The 17,669-nt window shown below is 44.7% G+C and overlaps 1 protein-coding gene across 2 annotated transcripts in view; it reads right to left on the minus strand.

Moving 5' to 3' along the window:
- CYFIP2 (cytoplasmic FMR1 interacting protein 2) overlaps positions 1 to 17,669 on the minus strand; it is a 95,663-nt gene that overhangs the window by 63,276 nt on the left and 14,718 nt on the right. The window contains exons 2-9 of one of the 2 annotated variants that reach the window (XM_038772329.1): positions 15,149 to 15,292; positions 13,701 to 13,790; positions 11,466 to 11,543; positions 10,929 to 11,030; positions 8,919 to 9,100; positions 7,586 to 7,682; positions 6,642 to 6,770; positions 2,082 to 2,186 (exon numbers count right to left, since the gene is read on the minus strand). In XM_038772329.1, coding sequence (XP_038628257.1) covers positions 2,082 to 2,186; positions 6,642 to 6,770; positions 7,586 to 7,682; positions 8,919 to 9,100; positions 10,929 to 11,030; positions 11,466 to 11,543; positions 13,701 to 13,790; positions 15,149 to 15,265 — 900 coding nt within the window. In that variant the 5' untranslated portion in view covers positions 15,266 to 15,292. Of the gene's footprint in view, positions 1 to 2,081; positions 2,187 to 6,641; positions 6,771 to 7,585; positions 7,683 to 8,918; positions 9,101 to 10,928; positions 11,031 to 11,465; positions 11,544 to 13,700; positions 13,791 to 15,148; positions 15,298 to 17,669 lie in introns of both variants that reach the window. The other variant, XM_038772330.1, reaches the window with a different exon arrangement.

Genomic DNA, 17,669 nt, shown 5'->3' on the forward strand with positions numbered 1-17,669 from the left:
CCAGTCCTGGCCCAAACCAGTCTGGGTCATTAGGAGCACAGGGCTGACCATGCACAGCTATCTCAGTGACTTCTGGGAATTGAAATCCTACTATAAGCTTAATAAAGAACTGCAAATAAGTCAAAGTGAAATCACCCTTCATTGGAAATAGTATCCTTCCATGGTATATGTTAAACCCTTACTATGTGCCCTGGCACTGTACTAAGTGCTGGGGTAGAAACAAGATCTTCAGGTTGGACACACGCCATGTTCCACATGGGGCTCACAGTGTTAATCCCCATTTTATAGTACCCTTTCATGGTATATGTTAAACCCTTACTATGTGCCCTGGCACTGTACTAAGTGCTGGGGTAGAAACAAGATCTTCAGGTTGGACACACGCCATGTTCCACGTGGGGCTCACAGTGTTAATCCCCATTTTATAGTATCCTTTCATGGTATATGTTAAACCCTTACTATGCACCCTGGCACTGTACTAAGTGCTGGGGTAGAAACAAGATCTTCAGGTTGGACACACTCCATGTTCCATGTGGGGCTCTCAGTGTTAATCCCCATTTTACAGATGAGGTAACGGAGTCACAGAGCAACTAAATGACTTGCCCAAGGTCACACAACAGACAAGTGGCAGAGCTGCGGTTATTATTACTATTCTAAGAATTAGTTTTAGACTAATAATAGTAATATGATTAATAATAATAATGGTATTTGTTAAGCACTTACTATGTGCCAGGCACTGTTCTAAGTTCTGGGGTAGATAGAAGTTAATCAGATTGGACACAGTCTTGTCCCACATGGGACACACAACCTCCATCCCCATTTTACAGATGAGGTAACTGAGGCCCAGAGAAGTTAAGTGACTTGCCCAAGGTCACACAACAGACAAGTGGCAGAGCTGGGGTTATTATCATTATTCTAAGAATTAGTTTTAGACTAATAATAGTAATATGATTAATAATAATGGTATTTGTTAAGCGCTTACTATGTGCCAAGCACTGTTCTAAATTCTGGGGTAGATAGAAGTTAATCAGATTGGACACAGTCCTGTCCCACATGGGACACACAACCTCCATCCCCATTTTACAGATAAGGTAACTGAGGCCCAGAGAAGTTAAGTGACTTGCCCAAGGTCACACAACAGATATGTGGCACAGCGGGGATCAGAACTTTTCTGACTCCTGGGGCTCTGCTCTATCCACTAAACCAAGCTGCTTCCCTTGAAAGTTAAATCACATCCAGTTCAGCACCATCTGAATTCTCATCTGATTAGATCAGACAGTGATGCCATGGCCCCCAGCCCCGAAACACGGGGGAGGAAGGGCATCCCAACCATACCCAAACATGATGATGCTCCACTTTGGTCCAGCCCAAACCTGTCCTGGAGTAGGAGGAGAAGGTCTGAACTAAAGTTGAAATTTTGCACTCATAAAATCATTTCACCAGATTCTGGGATCAACCTACAAGGAATTCAATTTCCCAGAGCACGTGCATTGAGCTTTTGAGGTATAAGCTGAAATCAGTGCATCACTGGACTGAGTATCGGTGAGAGTTGCGGCATCTCCTATCTCAAGCAGTTTAAATAATAGTAGAGGTGGTGTGGGGCGGTTTAAATGCAATCCTGCCTGAAGGCAGAGGCTGAACGTAATCGCTTCCAAGCCGCCCCACAGCTCTGTGATTCCAGGCCTCAAAATCAATGTGAACTTTCAGTCCGGTTTATCTTCTTCCTAAATGAGTATTTTAAGCCATTATGACAAAGGGAGAAGGAGAAATGAAAGACCAGCTAAATTACAGTTTGGGGATTGTAAACATTTATCTTGCATACTTCAGAATCCTCAGCAGACTTTCATAGGGGATTTTCTTATAAATGACACAACCAAAATAATTCGGCTTTCTCCAGCTCTTCCCATGGGCTAAAATTAGCTCCAGCCTAAGCATCTGTGCTCCTCGCTTAACCTTTTTTCTTGGGCTGTCCAGACATGTGAAAGTCTTTTTGCATACCTTTACATTTTATCTTCTTAAAGGAAGAAAATAAATAGTTAATTTTCCCAACCGGGGAAAACCAATCACTGGCAACAGTTGCTTACCTTAAAGAACTTGTCTATTTTGCTTAGGTTGATTCTCTTCTTCGCATCCAGTTTGTAAATGTTACTGACATTACCATCCATCAGATAGAGGCCAAAGCCCATCACCTAGAATGAGAAGCAGATGACCTGAGAGTCTGGGATCATGAAGTGCTATGTTCGGTCCACAGGTGGCTGAATCACAACTCTTATCACCATGGAGAAAATTAAATCAGTCCTGAATCCACCTTGCTCATTCAACTTTCAGACATTCCTAACTAAATAACCGGTAGAAGAGGCCACATTTAAGAAATATTGATTTTTCACCCACAAAATAACTTTGAGCACATGTCTACATCTGGATTTCTAATGGACTCTTTTAGGTTTCATTCTAGAAACTGCCGGTCTCACCTCCGCAACATCACCAAGATCCGCCCTTTCCTCTCCATCCAAACCGCTACCCTGCTGGTTCAATCTCTCATCCTATCCCGACTGGATTACTGCATCAGCCTCCTTTCTGATCTCCCATCCTCCTGTCTCTTCCCACTTCAGTCTATACTTCACGCTGCTGACCGGATCATCTTCGTGCAGAAACGCTCTGGGCATGTTACTCCCTTCCTCAAAAATCTCCAGTGGCTACAAGTCAACCTATGCATCAGGCAAAAACTCCTCACTCTCGGCTTCAAGGCTGTCCATCCCCTCGCCCCCACCTACCACACCTCCCTACTTTCCTTCTACAGCCCAGCCCGCACCCTCCGCTCTTCTGCCGCTAACCTCCTCACTGTGCCTCGTTCTCGCCTGTCCCGCCATCGACCCCCGGCCCACGTCCTCCCCCTGGCCTGAAATGCCCTCCCTCCGCACATCCACCAAGCTAGCTCTCTTCCTCCCTTCAGAGCCCTACTGAGAGCTCACCTCCTCCAGGAGGCCTTCCCAGACTGAGCCCCCTCCTTCCTCTCCCCCCTCCATCCCCCCCCCCAGCCCTACCTCCTTCCCCTCCCCACAGCACCTGTATATATGTTTGTACAGATTTATTACTCTATTTTACTTGTACATAATTACTACTCTATTTATTTTATTTTGTTAATGTTTTGTTTTGTTGTCTGTCTTCCCCTTCTAGACTGTGAGCCCGTTGTTGGGTAGGCACCGTCTCTATATGTTGCCAACTTGTACTTCCCAAGTGCTGTGTGACCTTGGGCAAGTCACTTAACTTCTCTGGGCCTCAGTTACCTCATCTGTAAAATGGGGATGGAGGTTGTGTGTCCCATGTGGGACAGGACTGTGTCCAATCTGATTAACTTGTATCTACCCCAGTATTTAGTACAGTGCTCTGCAAACAGTAAGCACTCTATAGATATGATTGAATGAATGAATGAATGCTCTGAGCAGGCCAATGGGCTTCCTTCCTCTCCCCCTCGTCCCCCTCTCCATCCCCCCCATCTTACCTCCTTCCCTTCCCCACAGCACCTGTATAAATGTATATATGTTTGTACATATTTATTACTCCATTTATTTATTTATTTATTTATTTTACTTGTTCATATCTATTCCATTTATTTTATTTTGTTAGTATGTTTGGTTTTGTTCTCTGTCTCCCCCTTTTAGACTGCGAGCCCACTGTTGGGTAGGGACTGTCTCTATATGTTGCCAACTTGTACTTCCCAAGCGCTTACTACAGTGCTCTGCACACAGTAAGCGCTCAATAAATACGATTGATTGATTGATTGACTGATTGATTGTTCTAGGCCTTTCTGACCCCCATATCTCCGTGATGCGGCAGTACAAAATTCATTTCAAACACATAAGTTTAATTCTTTTCTTCCACTATGAAATGCCTTCACAGAGCTTTCCCAAAACCCCAGTGGTTTTTCAGTGAGTTGCTTTGGGAAACTGAAAGGGAAAAATGACAAAGAGAAAATCCTTGGGCAGCTGTGGTGCAGAGATCCTAAAATCTCTTTGGGTTTGAGTGTATTTCGGGAATACCAAATGCCAGACCCTTGGGAATTGCAGCATCTTGGGAAACTCAAGGCGCAGCCTGCTGCAGTGCCCATGTATGCGGGCATCATTTTCTTTTCTGAAATGGTGGGTGGCACCATCTGGTTGGTGAGCTGTGAGGTAAACCAATGTTACCTCAGGAAAATCATGGCAATGATATTATCCTTTAAGAAGCAAATAAGAAGTGATAAAATGCATTAGGACATTTAGAATGTAAGAAAAGAAAATGCCTAGAGAATAAAGGGAGGGGAGAGGGGAAGTGGCAGAGAAGACATGACGGAGGTAACACCGTCACCATATCGATGGTATGTGAGCCCACTGTTGGGTAGGGACTGTCTCTATATGTTGCCAACTTGTACTTCCCAAGCGCTTAGTACAGTGCTCTGCACACAGTAAGCGCTCAATAAATACGATTGAGGATGATGATGATGTTGCCAACTTGTACTTCCCAAGCGCTTAGTACAGTGCTCTGCACACAGTAAGCGCTCAATAAATACGATTGATGATGATGATTTATTGAGCGCATACTATATGTAGTGCTCTGTATTAGGTGCTGGAAAGAGTACAATAAAACAGGGTTGGCAGGCATGTTCCTTGTCCACATGAGCTTACGGTCTAGAGGAGGGGGCAGATAATAATAATAATAATAATAATGGTATTTGTTAAGCGCTTACTATGTGCACAGCACTGTTCTAAGCACTGGGGAGGTTACAAGGTGATCAGGTTGCCCCATGGGGGGGGCTCACAGTTTTAATCCCCATTTTACAGATGAGGTAACTGAGGCCCAGAGAAGTTAAGTGACTTGCCCAAAGTCACACAGCTGACAGTTAGCAGAGCCGAGATTTGAACCCATGACCGTTGACTCCAAAGCCCGTGCTCTTTCCACTGAGCCACGCTCCTTAACAGGGGATTTGAGTTTGGGTCCTCAGCACTGGGGCGATGGGACTGTACAACAGCATGGCATGAGAGTACAACAAGGCAAGGAGAAAACAGGTTGCAGTAATTGGATTGATCTTTGGTCTTTCCAGGAGCTTGGCCCCAAGCCAATCTCATCATGTGAATAGTTCCCATAGATTGAGAAAGGATTGGGACAAGAACTGCCTGTACAAATTAGAAGACACATAGAAAGAATGGAAGTTTTCCCTTTTCCAGAATTTAGGAACATGCCACTGCACGTAAGTGTGAGAAAAGGGTGAGCAAGAACAGGCCTTCCCCATTCACGTTGGGTCCTCTTGGGTGGGGAATGTGTTCCTGACAAGTGCCAAGTGCAATGCCACTGCAGCCAAGCACATTCAGTTCTCTGGGTACAAGTGAAAGCCTGTTTGCATCTTCTGGGACCACTGGATTTGTGGGACCCACTTTTTGGGTTTGTTTGTTTTTAAATGGTATTTGTTTAGCACTTACTAAATGCCAAGCACTATGACAAACAGCATGGCCCAGTGGAAAGAGCAAAGGCCTGAGAGTAAGAGGACCTGGGTTTGAATCCTGGCTCTGCCAAATGCTTGCTGTGTGGCAATTGGGCAAGACACTTAACTTCTTTGTGCCTCAGTTGCCTTGACTTTAAAATGAGGATTAAATGCCTGTCGCCCTCCTACTTAGACTGCGAGTCTCGTGTGGGATGGGGACTTTGTCTGAACTGATAAATTTGTACCTATCCCAGTGTTTGACACATAGCAAACCATAAAAAGAAAACAAAAGAAAAAAGCACTGTACTAAGCACTGGGGTAGATACAAGATTATCAGGTTGGACACAGTCCCTTGTCCTACATGGGGTTCACAGTCTAAGTCAGAGGGAGGAGGACTCCATCCCCATTTTACAGATGAAGTAACTGAGGCACAGAGAAGTTAAGTGACTTACCCAAGGTCTCAGGACAAGTGGTGGAGTCGGGATAAGAACCCAGGTCCTGTGCCTTCTGGGCCTCCATCATAATAATAATAATAATAATAATAATAATGGCATTTATTAAGCGCTTGCTATGTGCAAAGCACTGTTCTAAGCACTGGGGAATTTACAAGGTGATCAGGTTGTCCCACGTGGGGCTCACAGTCTTAATCCCCATTTTACAGAGGAGGTAACTGAGGCCCAGAGATGTGAAGTGACTTGCCCAAAGTCACACAGCTGACAAGTGGCAGAGCTGGGATTTGAACCAATGACCTCTGACTTCAAAGCCCAGGCTCTTTCCGCTGAGCCACGCTGCTTTCCAACTTCCCAAGCGCTTAGTACAGTGCTCTGCACACAGCAAGCTCTCGATAAATACGACAGAATGAATGAATGAAGCACTGTTCTAAGCGCCGGGGGGTTACAAGGTGATCAGGTTGCTCCCCGTGGGGCGCACAGTCTTCATCCCCGTTTTATATAGGAGGTAACTGAGGCATTCCAAAAGGTCACACTTTTTCCTGCTTTCTCTTCTTGACATTGGTCTGGGCTCCACCAAGCTCTACCCAAAAGGGGGCAAGGGAGCAAGCGACAGATCCATTCCAGGCAGACCCCAAATTCCTTGGGTCTAGCCCAGGCTGATCCAGACTCCTTAATTTCTGCCTTAGCTCATAAAGGGCTCTCCCAGTGGAGTGAAGGAGAGTGCAAGGACTTACCTTGAGAAGCATGTGTTTCTCACTGGGGGTCAGGTACATCTTATTCTCATAGTAATCCACACAGATGTTGACGATGTCCGCCAGCAGCTCCTCGTACCCTGGGATCACCTCCAGCTGCTGGTGAAGACACTGAAAAGACCAGCCCCGTCACCTCATGTTAAAACTAGAATCAATGCTGTGGTCCTCCACACTCAGCATCCTAACACCTGTCACAGACTCTCCATGTAATTACAGAGGGATGCCGTGGAAATATGTTGGCTGCTACATTTTGCCCAGGAACTGCAGAAGCGTTTCTGTCAGGAAGAGGATGGGTGATTTTGACTCACTCCTGAGGCAGTTAGAAAGAGTCCATGGAAATGTAAATCATCCTGCTTTTCTGAGGATGACGGACTGAATGCACAGAGCAAGCAAATGGCAGAGTCAGGATTAAAGCCCAAGCCTTCTGACTCCCACCTGGTACAGGGCAATGGAGCTTGAAAATTTCAGTGAAAAAACACCAACTCCTGGTTTTGATTTTTAGGCTTTGATGCTTTCTCACCCGTCTCCCCCTTCTGGGTTGCTGACTGGAAGCACAGATCATCTGCTAACCAAAGTGACAATGGGAGAGTAGGTGAGGAGGCACTAGATAGTTGTCAGTGCTTAGAAGAAGCTGGGGCAGGGAGAGTTAACACGTGGCTGGGAATTGGCTGATACTACCTCAGCTGAATATAACCTGGATAAAGCAAGAGCCTTCAAAGGGGGTGGGGGGGAATAATTGGAAAGGAAAATTATTCATCTTTAAAGATGAAATTTCTTCTGGTTTCTCTCAGCAAAAGACTGCTAATGAAGATTGGAGCTAGGAAGAGACAGCATCTGTGATTCAACCGGTTAATATGCTCCAATTCTCCCTGCGCAGAGAGGAATGAGGAGGTATAGGAGAAAGAAAAATACCATGCAGTTCCTACCTGGGTGATTCGGTTATGGTTCGCCAGAAACATGGAGAGATTCTGAGATTCTTGGATAGACTGGGGGTCGGCCATCTTTCTCAGAAACTGGGCTGCTCTGAAACACAGGCAATCCCCTCAGGAGTTGTTCCAATTGGTTTAACTCTATGGCTTAACTCTACTAGCTAAACTGTTTTTCTTTACCCCTTGTACATGCACTGGGTAGTCCTGCAGGTCTCTGGGAACTTTCCTTTCATGCAAGCGAAAGAGGTATGTAAAGGTTCTAATCTCTGGAGAAACAAGAATTCATGCATTCACGAATTCAGAATTCATGGGGTGATGAACAGTTTCCCTCCCACACAACTGAATTGCTGCTATAACCGCATACTGCAGGCTTCTCTAAAAAAGGGCTTGACAAAAGTTACTTGTGCCCTTCACATAGCCTGCTTCTCTGCCATAACCTAGAATACTGGATCTGGGCCACTGAAGGAAGGTGGGTGAGAATATAAAAAGTCAAGAAATGACACTCTTGGGGCTACGAAATAACACCTTTACTAGCAAACCACCCCCAAACTGAGAAGAGTCTATTCCAACATCACACAGTTTTTCATCCTGTGAGCATCAAAAGCTCTGGTCATCCCACTCTAAGTCCTTCATCATTTCTCCACAACAAAAACAAGCAGAGATTGAATGCTGGAGAGTGAGGGGGGCAAAAAGAATAGTAAGAGGACTTAAAAGGGAGATAAGACTGGCTTATTCTGCTCACAGTGGGTCATTACTGGGACCAGAATTATGCAGCTCTAATCTTCACAATCCCACTTGGAATACCTGCTCTTCTAGGGCTCTTAACCTCAAGACTGAGAATTTCCATCTTCCATAACAATGGATCCTAACAGATGAAATGCACCCTTTTTAATGGTATTTGTTAAGTGCTTATTATGTTCTGGGCACTGTACTAAGCACTGAGGTAGATACAATATAATCAGGTTGGACACAGTCCATGTCCCTCGTTGGGGGTTACAGTCTTAATCCCCATTTTGCAGATGAGGTAATTGAGGCAGGCCCATGCTCTTTCCACTAGGCCACCTGTGTTCGTTTTTCTCTCTTTCAGTCTCCTACCTATGCTTCTAGGAGAAAATTCTGGTCTACAGTGAGGCTACTTCCCCCTTTGACACTGCATTCTCATTGAAGGTCTCAGGCAGGCAGTTTCTACTCAGGGTTGAATATTTGCCTCCCAAGTAACCCAGAGGCTCAGAATACAAGTAACCTGAAAAGGCCAGGAGTTCCAATACCATTACCTCCCTCAATAGCCTATGCAGATAGAGTGGACCAGGGAAGGGGAATCCCCTCTGACCTCTTATATGCTGAATGGTCATTCTTGACACTGCACTTCATGTTCTTCAGCTCGTCCAGGACAGCAAACATGTTGATGAACTTGCCCAGGGTTAGGAGGTAGGCCTCCGAGACAAAGTCCTTTCTCCTCTCTGCATGGCACAGTCGCTTCACCTCACTGCAGAACCGTTCAATGGCCTTGCGCTGAAAGGAAGGACAAATGGGAATGAGAGCTGTTAATACATGGTGACAGGTCTGGTTTGGGCCTGGGGAGTCAACTCCAATAAGTCTTCGGAGAAGGAATCCCAACTCCAAAAGACTTTTTCAGCATGAAGGGAGAATTAATCTTCATAACTGTATAAAACACTCAGTGATAAACCTAGGCACTTGGCAGTGTCTTACTGCATCAGACCAATCTTCTGATCATCTAGCCCAGTGTATCGTTCCTAAATGGTGCCATAGGATCCCTAGATAAACATGAAGGGAAGAAAGCATGGGCTACAAACCCCAAAGTCAAAGGGGCTGGCTATGCTTACATTTCTCAGGAGCCATTGGAACATTTTGGGAGGAGACTGGCTCCTCCGCCAATAATGAAAAAGTCCCACAGCACTTGAAGTGGGGATCTGAGTTTTCCAGAGGAGAGAAGGCGTTCATTTCGTTTTGGGCAGTCACTTAGTTTTTGGCTTTGCATGGTGTGCCCTCCTTGCCATCCAACTGCATGAGTTCGATGTCAAGCGCTTAGTACAGTGCTCTGCACACAGTAAGCACTCAATAAATATGACTGAATGAATGAATGAATGTCAAAACCATATTTAAAACCACTGAGGTTCAAGACTGCCAGAGCCAAGCTGATGATCAGAAGTCAGGCACCTTTGCTTCGGCCATACAGCTACCAGAAAGCTTCGCTTGGGGAAATGGGTGAAAATAGGGGTTCAGCATAAAATATCCCCTAAATTGACTTGCCCTAGCTTCCCTTATACCAGGTATCAATTAGGCTAAAAAGGATACTTGATCTTGTGGGATCTCTTCTGACTGTGTCTCAGGGGAACAGGCAGTTAAAGCACACCACAAAAAGCCAAAAACTGACTAACTGCCAAAAATGAAGTGACTGTCTTCCTTCCTCAGGACAACTCGGACACCCACTTCTTGGGGGGTGGAGGCTTTCTCATTATTGGTCAAGGGTCCAGTCTCCTCACAGAATGCCCCAGTAGCTTCTGGGAAGTGAAGATGTAACCAGTTCCCTTGGTATTAGGTCTGTAGCCCATGCATCTTTTTCGATTTTCCAGCCATGCCTCCTTAGGATATTAAAGCACCCTGCTCCGACCGTTGCCTTGTTCTCTAATAATACCTTCTGCCATTCTTCACTTTCCCTTTTATAAGCTTTTTGGATCACTCATCTATTAGTTTACCTAACCATTTTGTGAACTTAGTGATATTTTCAGCTGTAGCATCAATTCCATATGTTTACTCTAGGCTATGTGAAAATATTTCTCCTTTCATTTGTCTGAACCCACCCCTTTCAGACTTCATTGAATGCTCCCTGGTCCTGGGGCTGTGGGGTCTTTAACGCTCCTGATGGCATGGTGACTTTGCAAAAGCAGCAGTGGCAAAGCCCTCCAAGTGGATTTAGCATCTGCAAGGTCAAACACAGAAGGAAAATAGCTGTGCCATTTCATATTAATTTCTCTCCCATTTACAGTTGACCACCCTAAGTTGGGAGGGTGTTGAGAAGTACTAAGCACTACGAATCCAACTACTTAAGCAGCCTTGCATAAAATAATCTATCTTAAATGTGGGATGTTGACTAGTTCTCCTTTTCCTTGTAGTAAAATGAATGAAATTTGGAATTTTTAACCTACCTATGGCAAATTGTCAGTCATCCCGAGAGACTAAGGATGGGGCCACTTCGAGGCATTAGAGATAGTGTGAGGCAGAAAAAGAGAACAGAAGCAACAAATCCGAATACTTCAAACCAAAGAGGTTTTTCAAGGGTTCTTCACCACCCCACTTTTCCTGCTGTCCCTTCCCTCACCTGGAAGTACATGAACTTCATGAGTTTGGTGACTTCTGGTTCCAGCACCTCCACAGTCTTCTCGTAAATTTCCACTCGGTTCGGCTGTTCATTGCACTTCACCTGGGAGACGGGGATGGGGTGGGAGGGAGAGTGGAGCGATGGAGGAAGCCACAGGTCACTGTTCTCTGGTGGCTTGGAGACTGAAATTCCCACACTAATCGCTGCCCAGCCCCAAGAACATAATTACATGGTAATTTGGTAACTTGGCAGCCCAACTGAGAATGTGATAGTACGTGACTGTAATTACATGGACCCATCACTCTGGTTATGTGATTGTAACCACCAATGAAAATGCCCATGGATGTAGGTAGGGTGACTATAACCATAGGGTAAATGCAGGGATTCTCTCTTATCTGGGAGCTTTTAGTTGGTGTGCCAGGATACATTCTGAACCCTCAGTTGCTCAACTATAAGTTTTTTAAATGTCTTCCAGCCCCAGAGGCGGTACCAGGGACAGAGAAAGAGAGGGAGAATGAGAACAAGGCAGTTCCTTACCTGAGGAATAGCTCTGGAACAGCTCCTCCAGGTGTAAAGCATCACTGCATACTCATGCCCTTCCTCTAGCATTTCATTCTGGAATACAGAAGCACACCCACGTTACTGGGAAAGGAGAACTGAGGGGGAGGAAACAACTCCAGCTCTTTGAAGTTCCTTAAAACAACAACAACAAAAAACATCCCAAAGTCTGAATTGCTTTGCCACCAGTTTTAATTTTAAATTCGATAGCCAAACCACACTCTGTATTGCTAATAGGACATAACTTGGGAAACAGCATATGTAGGACTCTCACTGAGCTTCACAAGCAGTTGCTTAAGATTTTAAAAATGATAAGAGGATTTGAAATAAAAATCCACAAAATTCACATATTCCATGAAATATTATAAGGATTGGCAAATGCTTGTATTTAAACTGTGTATTTATATTTTTCTCTACCAAATGAATGTGGCTTTTTCATACTATCAACTAGATTCACTTTCATTTCCCAATTTTGATTTTTATTTTAAAATGAGTAAGACCTATTTTCACAGAACAGAGATGAGCAGCTGGTGAAATCAATTTAATACGGAAGCAGTCCTCTTCTACCTGCCCCCAGAGCTAACAGTGCTAATGTCAGAAAAGGGAACTAATAGGAACTCGAGGCCTAGCTCTACTACTTTATAACACCTTTGGAAATGCCTACAGAAACTTATTTCTGAGGCCTCTGAGGTGGACAGGATTCTACTTACAGAATATTGGAATTTGGAGAAGTAGAAGCTCTGGAGAGCTAGCTGAGCTCTCCTTCATGAGCTATTTCATCCCATTATGTAATAAAATGTGCTCATTTATAAATGACAAGGTATTTGACTTCTGAATATTATGCCTTCAAAAACTTCCAGAATTTCCTTTCCTCCAGCCCAAAGCCACAATGATTACCACTGAGTACTGATGGACTGTTTATTTCTATTTCTCTTAATTCAAAAGCAGATTCCCAGGCACTGTTTGGAATTAGGCTTAAGTGGATTGAGACTATTTCACAGTTTTCCTCCATCCTGGGGTATGAGGCAAGAAAATGCTTTTTTCTCTGGGTCTATCATCCCTGAACCTAAACCCAATGTAGTCAACAGCCAATTATTCAAAGGCTGATTGATTATACAGCTCCTAGTTTACTGCTCACTGGTGTCTCCACCTGATAGCGGAAGAAGACTAAAAGGAGATGAAATCCACATCAGGCATTTTTGGCAGTTCTGATAAGAGGTTTCGCAAGGGAGGGAAAGGAAACTCAGAGACAGAAAATGAGATATCTGGATTAGCAAAACACTGATCCTAATTTCACTAAGAATTGGACGTAAGCCCAAATTGATAGCCTTTACAACTATTTTAATGGCCAAGTAGAAGAATCAGGGAGACAGCCAGCTAAAGGAAGCTGAAGACTGCAGCAACAGGGGTCTGGATTAATACCACCCCTTGTCTGGGCCTTTCCCTGTTGCCCTGCTCTATCTGCATGTCACCCAGAGTCCTTTAAGCTAGTGTTTGCTCCTCCCCTCCTAGCTGCTTCCCTTTATCTTATGGTTTTTTATTTAGCCAGTAGGACAATAAAGCAGCACACAAGCCTATGATACTCGGAAATGCTAAATAATATATTTGTAAACTTTCTGGGATCCTGCAGAGTTTTGTTCAGCAGACACGAGGACTAAACACTAAGAGAAAGGCAGGTACCCTCGGATCAATAGGTAGGCTTATGTCAAGACCCCCCCGTGGCAATAGGTATTGTATCAAGAGCCTTTTAAACTGCCAGCTTCAAATTGATCCCAGCTCAACATGTTCAATTTGCTTCCCCTACACTCTCTCACACAGTGCTGAGAGGATCTGGGCAATTGCCTGACGGCTAATGGGTAGGCTACACTTTTCTGCATCAATCAATCAGTGGTATTTATTAAGCACCTACTGTGGGCAGAGCACTGTACTAAGCCCTTGGGAGAGTACAATACAACAGAGTTGGTGGAAACATTCCCTGTCCACAGTGAGCTTACAGTCTAGAGCAGGGACAGACATTAATATAAACAAGGAAAGGAGATGGAAGCTGGAATGATCCACCTCTACCCCAGCTCCCTATATGAGAGCATATAGGGCATCACCACAAAGCACAGGCCCCAGTCCTGGAAGCATTTAGCTCAGGAGCTGGCATAAAGTAATTGTCCGGTCTCAGAAACGGCAGTCATCTGATATGTCTATGCAAACTCAGATACTCACCATGCTAGAGTGAACTGTGGCCTGCTCAATATACCGGGCTATGCCAGTCACGAAGGCATTCCTGTCCTCAAAGTTTGTGTCAAAATTGGCCTGTGGAAATCAAATAATAAGAAATTACAGATAACAGATTAGAATGGTTTCACAGTAATCTCGATATCCAGGGGTGGCATTTTCACCTCCCTAAAAACAAGTTTGGGATGCCCAGATAGTCTCCCCATCACATCCCACTTGGTTTGGAATAACTGAACCAGAGGTGGGCTTTCAGCCATGGGAAGAGCTGGACCGAGTGCAAAGGCCGGATCTGGGCCTGCAGAGGATGGTGCCTTGCAATGAATCCCTCCAAATCATTCTTTACCACTTGCCCAACATAAACCATTTCCAACTTGGGGCAGGGTCTTTTTGCAGGTCTGATTAAATCTTCGCCATAATGCACACCCTCTTCCTGCCTCCTGACAGTCACTACTGGACACCCCATCTTGTGGAATTCAACTAGTGTTTATTATAAACTTTCTCTTGGCACTTAGGCAAAAACAAACAACTATGATCCGGCCTTCCAGAGCCATTATCTGCTGTGGGAAACAACTCCTTTCATATACATAATTGCCCAGGCATCCTTGAGAGGTATTAAGCTGCAGTACTGAATTCCCTAGGTCAGCACAGCATTTATTCAGCAGCAATAGTTGTCAATAAATCTGGGTAGAAACTAAAAAATTATTTTGGTTAATGAAGCCCCAAAACACACTCTGTTCCGTTAGCTGAGTATTTCAGGTTCCAAAACACACATTTATTACCCCCAAGATACTTCAGCTCTAAATCCTTGGCTAACTGAAGTCCAACTACATTTCTGAGTCTGAATTATCAGGATAATCTGCTCGGGCAGATCCAGTTTCCATTACCCAGAATCTTAAGTAGGTCTCAAGCTGTCCCCAAGGTGACCACCATCAGTCACTGCATATTGGCAGGTCTCCCAGGCTCCAGTTGCTGCCTCCCCAGATTCATTCAAGTGCATCTGAGAAACAATGCAAACTCATTGCTTCTAACCATCCAGCTACTCACCTTCGCCCTTCCTTCAGTCTGCATAGGTCTCTCTCAGAGATATCCTAGGATTACCAGTCCACCCTTTAATTATAAATATGGCATTTATTAAGCACTTGCTACGCGCCAAGTGCTGGGTGAATATGAGAGAACAAGATCGGTTACAGTCTCTATCTCACACGAGGCTCTCAAGTGAAGAGAGAGGGACAGCACATAACTTAGCCCTATCTTACAGTTGAAGACAGAGACCATAGGAAGATAAGTGACTTGTCCAAGGTCACCCAGTCGGCCAATGGGAGAGCTGAGACTAGAACCTGAGTTTCCTGACTTCCACACCTGTACTCTTTCCTGTAGGTCCTGCTGCCTCCCTCTGTAGCTCTGCCATGGGGACCGAAGAGGGCCCAAATACGCACTTGATACATGATGGAGGATGGTGGAGGCTCAATGCAGGGCTGCTGATCTGGGAGTGGCAGTTCCTCCAGCAGGTCCACATTAGACAGGGCATCTTCCAAGGTGACGTGGGTCGTCATGGCTGCGGTGTCTCTCACACTTCCACGCTGGGCTCCAGTGGAGTAAAGGAACAGGCTATCAGCAAATCGAAGGAAGCACCAAAACTCCCACCCCACCTTCCTTCCCCAAGCATGACTCCTCACAAAGAGTAAGAGATGAATAAATGCCAAGCTGGCAGTGCTTTATGATGATTTTCACTAGCTTTTCCTCCCAACAATCACCTGGAGATAACAAGTATCTTTCTTTCTACAAGAGGAAGTTTCAGACCCAAGACCGAAATGGCTTATCTAAGACGGAGGTAAGATGCATCTTTGACCATGGTCATTGTGAATCGGTGACCATGGCTTGCACCTTGGTGGGTGCAGTCCTGATGCCCCCTTCTCTGAGGTCCTGAAGGGCTGATTCCAACAATCAGCCATTCTCCCCACCCCAATGGGAGAGAGACAGGCTAGGAGGAAACAGAGCAAGGATGTCAAAGGGAAGCTCTTGGTCATTAGGGAATGTGTCTTCTATTAACCAATCAAGTCCTTACTGTGTGCAGAACACTGTACTAAGCACTCAGGAGAGAGTACAATAAAACCGATTTGGTAGACCCAATGACACGATACCTGCTCTCAGAGAGCTTTCAGTACAGAGGCGGAGCAGTCACTAAAATAAATTACAGCTAGGGGAAAATGGCAGAGTAAAAGGGTTCATTCATTCATTCATTCATTCAATCATATTTATTGAATGCTTACTGTGTGCAAAGCATTGTACTAAGTGCTTGGGAGAGTACAATAAAACAATAAACTGCCCACAGCAGGCTTACAGTCTAGAGAGGAACATATGTATATAACTGCCATGGGACTGGGGGGCTGTGCCTTGGGGGTTCTGCTGCACTTCCCAAATGCTTAGTCCAGTGAATTGCAATGCGCAGATGCTCAATACATGCCATTACTACTATGTGAGCAACTCTCACCCTGTTACCTTAGCATACCAAACTTGGACTGTTGCAGGAATGGAAATGGCAGGAACTGGGACAGCGAGGGACCAGAGCGCAGAGGACAGTAGGGAACCGGTGCATGGGGGCAGGCAAATTGTAAAGGGTGAGGCTCTCCAAATGTCCAGAAATGCACAAGCACAGCTATGTCCTCGGGGATAATACCCTTTGAACAGGACAAAAATGTCTGCTACAATGGCAACATAAATCCACACAAGCCCGCAGTCCTCAGGACTGAAATACACCCATCTGAACCTACTGAAAACAAGTCAGGCTGCAATCAACTAAACTGCCTTAATAAAAACTGAGAACAGCCCCTCCACTGACCAGCTATAGTTTTGAGCCAAGCTAACTGAATCAGCACCGTAATAAAATCTTATAACCTCCTGCCTCGAGGAGACAGTTTTGATACCTTGGACTCCACTGCCTGGGGACCTCAGCACCAAATGAAATGAGGTGGAAAGGCATTCCGGAGAGCTGATATATTCCTCTGGATTCCAATATACGTGACTTTTTGGAAGAGAGAGATGAAGTGTTAAATTCTTGGTGGGGGGAGACGACAGACCAGAGAAAAATTGGATTCTAAATATGCGAACACTCACATGGGCTGAGAAAAAGCCAAAGCAGGTGCAGAGAACTCTAGTCCTCCAGCACCCCTGAAATAACCCTTCTAAAATCAACTGGAGGAAGCCCAACAGACAGTTGATTTAAGGAGAAAAAAAAATCCCCATCACATACCACTGAACCACCATAGCATACATAATTTCACACTTGAAAGCTTTCATGAACACGTCTTCCTGTTATGAATTGTTGAAACAGTTGACAGCCACAGCGCTACTATGGGACACTGTGTATTGAAACAACTTCCCCTTTGCCCTAAAGGCACACAAGGGAATTTGGTAACCTGAGGACTAAAAGAAGTGGGAATTTCTAGCCCACTCTGAAGATCCTCATTCTTCAGCTCCAACCACTTTATCTATCTTTTCCTCTCTCTTTCCCTCGTCCTCTCTCCATCTTCATTCATCCTCAAATCTGCATTACAAACGTTCACTGATTAAGTCATGAAAAATATCTGAAGAAGTATCAGCCTCATTTTACATCCTCGTTTTACAGATTTTACAATTGAGGCCTCAAGAGGTGAGGCCCAATCCACCCAACCAGAATAGGCCTATGATACACCCACAAACTAGAAACTGTAAGTTTACAAACATTCAATTCAAAACCTAAGTGCCTGGACTAAATAACTTATTAAAACACCATTGAAATCCACCACAGATTCATCTTATCCTTGTCTAGGATTCCATTCCCTTGCCACCTGCTCACCTGAAACTCTCTCCCTCACCTTCTCCACAATTTCTCTTTACAAGGCCTTTCTCAAACACTCATTTGCTACTGTAGTTCTAAGACTTTTCTTCCTCTTTTTAAATGATTTTTTAAAATTGCTT

This window comes from Tachyglossus aculeatus, chromosome X1, assembly GCF_015852505.1.
Source record: "Tachyglossus aculeatus isolate mTacAcu1 chromosome X1, mTacAcu1.pri, whole genome shotgun sequence".
NCBI lineage: Eukaryota > Metazoa > Chordata > Mammalia > Monotremata > Tachyglossidae > Tachyglossus > Tachyglossus aculeatus.